The sequence below is a fragment of the Prosopis cineraria genome, unplaced genomic scaffold (assembly GCF_029017545.1).
Source record: "Prosopis cineraria cultivar Desert tree isolate PC_DT_omini unplaced genomic scaffold, ASM2901754v1 PC7, whole genome shotgun sequence".
Classification (NCBI taxonomy): domain Eukaryota; kingdom Viridiplantae; phylum Streptophyta; class Magnoliopsida; order Fabales; family Fabaceae; genus Prosopis; species Prosopis cineraria.
The window spans coordinates 24,795,677-24,799,791 of NW_026555338.1; the positions used below are offsets into that span (position 1 = coordinate 24,795,677).

The window sequence follows — 4,115 nt, forward strand, 5'->3', positions numbered from 1 at the left end:
AAAGCGTGAAGAAAGATCGGCAAGAAAAATGATATTTCTAAGCTCAAAATGTTATTTTTATAATTCTTGGGGACTAAAATATAAAATAAATAAAGAAAATTTACTTAACAATAATGTTAATTAAAAGAAGAAGAGGGGGAGTATAACTGCGATCATAGGTGTTGGGAAAAAGAAACACAGGTCTCATTGGAAAATTCCATACTATTCTGGTGCAAGGGCAATTCGGTCATAAAATATTATTTCCCATGTGTACAGTGAAGAGTACAACCTATTGAATGGTTGGGGGGAGAGAGAGATAGAGATGTTGGAAATTGGAGAAGATTGGGCCTATTTAAAATTATTTTTATTTTATTATTTTAAGAATTAATTTTTTTATAGAATATGTTTTGAAAATTTAAAAAATAATAGAAATAGATTTTTTTTATTCTTTCTTGTTCTTCAGTCCAATAATTTCAAAATACTTAAAAGATATTTTTATTTTTTTATTCTCTAAAATAATATTTTTAAACACTTTTTGAAAACACGTTATTAAACATATTTTTTTTTATTTTTTGTTTTCAAGAATAATAAACTATTTTCAAAACAGTTTGCCAAATAAGTCCTTAAATTCATAAGTAAGGAACATGTTAGCTGAGCAATAAATATAGAATTTGTTATTTTTTATATAGGAAAAATTAGATAATTAGAAAATCCACTTGCCTTAATTTATTTTGGATTAAAATATATTAAGTATATAAGATTAAGTATATAAATCTTGCCATTTTTATATTTTTAAGTTCTGCAGAAAAAACGGTAGTTTTAAGCTCCAAATTTTATTTTTATAATTCTTTGGGAGTAAAATATAAAATAAAGAAAATTTACTGACCACTAATGTTAAAGTATAATCCATCTGTTAAAAAATATAAAATATTTTTAATTAAATTTTATCTTTCAATAAATTAGCTAATTATTTAATGAGTGTTTCACTTTAAAATAAATATAGAGCTATTTATTTATTATGGACATTATTGTTGAAAAAATATATTAATTACATCTTAAAACATTAAAAATATTTTATATTTTTGAATATTCAGCCAGTGAAAAAATGTCTTTCATTTTTTAACTAAGTATGTACTAAACAGAATAATTTGCTAAGTAAGAATGACGTCCTCTTGTTTAATCATCAAGGCTTTTCTTAAATTCTATGCTTTCCCATTGCTTAAATTTTCAGTGAAGTTCAATATCGCAACTATTACTCGCTTTGGCCTTTATGCTTATTTTTAAAATTACAGAAACTATTGTTAAAGACCGATTAAATTTAAAAACACAAGAAATAATAAAAAAAAATTATAGGGATTAAAAATAGTATACATTCAAAGTACATGACTTACTATTATATTTTTACTAAAATCAATGTGTCATTTCGATGTGAATACTGTTTCATCAAATTATAAGATTTTCTTCTGTATGTTCTTCCTTTCTTTCTGAATATTTGTCTGTAATCGTTTTTGTGGAATTTTATTGACTTGTAGCCATGGCTGCTCGATGAATGAATAATATATCTGATATCCATTCGGTTACTCTCGCGCTGGTTCTAATTGTGAATTGGATGGCGAACGTGACACCCAGCTTTGAGAACTTGCAGCAAAAATAGCAACTAATTTTATTAGAAAACTCATGTTCAATATATTTATTATTATAATTACAACTTCCATCTGGCTTCCTCAGTTGGCTATTATAAATAGCCTACGCGAAGGATTCGTCTAAAGCATACTGAATACAACAATTTGCAGTCAAAATTCCAACTTCTCATCATCGTCAAGTACGCATCGCGTCCTCTTGTTTAATCGTTAAGGCTTTTCTTATACTTTCCTATTGCTTACAATTTTAGTAAAATTCGGTACCTCAACTATATATTAGCCTATTTTGATTGGTTTTTTTGTTTAGGTTGTGAAAAGATTTGCTAGATCACAATTTACGAGAAACACAATTTATATATTTCCTGATCGAGTTTTATGATCAGTCACCTTGTTTGTTTTGCTAATAGATATGGAAGATGAGGAGATCATGATAGATATAAAAGCAATAATTACAGATAATAGAGAAGATGGTCTCTCCTCGCCTTTGCGTTGTATCTACAGGGTGCCTCCAATGATTCGTCTTCTAAAAGAGAAAGCTTACACTCCACAGGTTGTTTCCATTGGTCCCTTCCATTATGGCGATGTGAGGCTGCAAGACATGCAAGACCACAAAAAAATAGTGTTCAGAAGATTTGTAGAAAGATCAGCTACGATGATAGACTTGAACACTTTGGTCAACTTTGCAAAACAGTCTGAGCCCAATGTTCGTGCTTCTTATTCAGAGAGCATCAAGCTTAGCAAGAAGGATCTTGTTAAATTGATGTTAGTGGATGCTGCTTCCATCATTGAGCTCTTTATGATGATGCGGGAAGGCGATGATGAGACAAACAAAGATGCTAAACTATCACAAACATGGTTGAAGGAAGCTATAAGTATCGATTTGCTTTTACTTGAGAATCAACTTCCGTACTTTTTCCTTGAACTGCTATTCAATATAGCACTTCCACTTCATCTTAGAGTTGGCTGCCCTTCATTTCTTGAGCTTACATATTCTTACTTTGCCGATCATAACATTCAAGAATTACAGCCTAGTCCTAATGTTAGGATAAAGCACTTCACAGATCTTCTTAGATTATTTTACTTATCGGCAAAAGCAAAACCAGATGAAAGGAAATAGTTTGAACAGGATGGATCTGATTTTCTTTTACACAACGCAAAAGAGTTAAAAGAGGCAGGATTAAAGTTGAAGGCAGGAAAGAGCGAGTGCTTACTAGACTTGAAATTTTCAAGACATGTTCTTGAGATTCCTGAAATTTATGTTGAAGATTACACTGAAACTTTGTTTCGTAATATGATAGCTTTAGAACGGTGCCGTTATCCTTATGAATCTTATATTATTGACTATGTTTTTGTATTTGATAGCCTAGTCAACACAAAAGAAGATGTGGACGTTCTCACTAATAAAAAGATTATCCACAACTTGCTAGGTGATGCCGATGAGGTTGCTACATTATTTAATGGTCTTGGAAAAAATATAACTGCATACAATTTCAATGTTGAATACCTTGACATTTGCAAAAACTTGAATGACTTCTATCAAAATCCTTGGCACAAGAGAAAGGCAACTTTGAGAAGAGATTACTGCAACACACCTTGGCAAACAGTGGCTTCTATTGCTGGAATCATACTTCTCGCTCTCACCATTGTTCAAACCATATTTTCTATCCTCCAAGTAGTATAGAAGTATATCTAGATTTGAAGCTTGTATAATTAATTCAGTGTTCTATCCTTGAATTTTTCGTTCACTTGCTAGTTTTATTCAGCGTTTCTACAGTACCATGTGTAACCATACAATAATATATAATCGTAATCCTTATTCTTCGTTTTCTTTACTCTCTTTTCTGTGGCAGATGCACAACTTCGAAGCTTTTTAATCATTTCTAATGAAATCCTCTGAATCACGATTTACGAGAAACACAATTTAATTGGTCTCTTTGTTTTGGTTATGAAAAGATTTGCAAGATCACCACTAGCAGCTGAATGCCAAAACTAACAATCAATGGCGACTGTTTTGTATCTGGTGAGAAAAGCGCTCTTGCTGATTCAAACACGGGACCATGTGAGGCAAAGGAAGAAAGACGCTGCCTTGCCATTGAAGCCGAATGCGCCCCTCGTCTGCAAATGACATTATTTTATATATAGCGATATAGTAATCATTTGCTTCAAACAATCATGCATGTTCTATTAATAAGTACTTTAAATTATCAAAAAATTATATTAAAAATGAAAATAATTATAATATATAATATTACCAACTGAATTTTATATGTGTAGGAAAAACTTGAATTATATATTTTATATCACCAACTGAGTTCTATCAAGATCCATGGCACAAAAGAAAGTCAACTTTGAGAACAGATCACTGCAACACAGCTTGGCGAACAGTGGCTTCTATTGCTGGAATCATACTTCTCATTCTCACCTTTATTCAAACCATATTTTCTATCCTTCGGGCAATATATAAGTATAGCTAGATTTGAAGCTTGTGTATTTTAG

General features: G+C 30.8%; 1 protein-coding gene across 1 annotated transcript; it reads left to right on the forward strand.

Annotated features, from left to right (window-relative positions):
• Positions 1–2,028: 2,028 nt before the first annotated feature.
• LOC129316622 (UPF0481 protein At3g47200-like) lies at positions 2,029–3,300 on the forward strand. Its single transcript, XM_054961032.1, has 2 exons — positions 2,029–2,658; positions 2,746–3,300. Exons 1-2 carry the CDS (start codon positions 2,029–2,031, stop codon positions 3,298–3,300), a joined length of 1,185 nt encoding a protein of 394 aa, XP_054817007.1.
• The last annotated feature ends 815 nt before the right edge of the window (positions 3,301–4,115 follow it).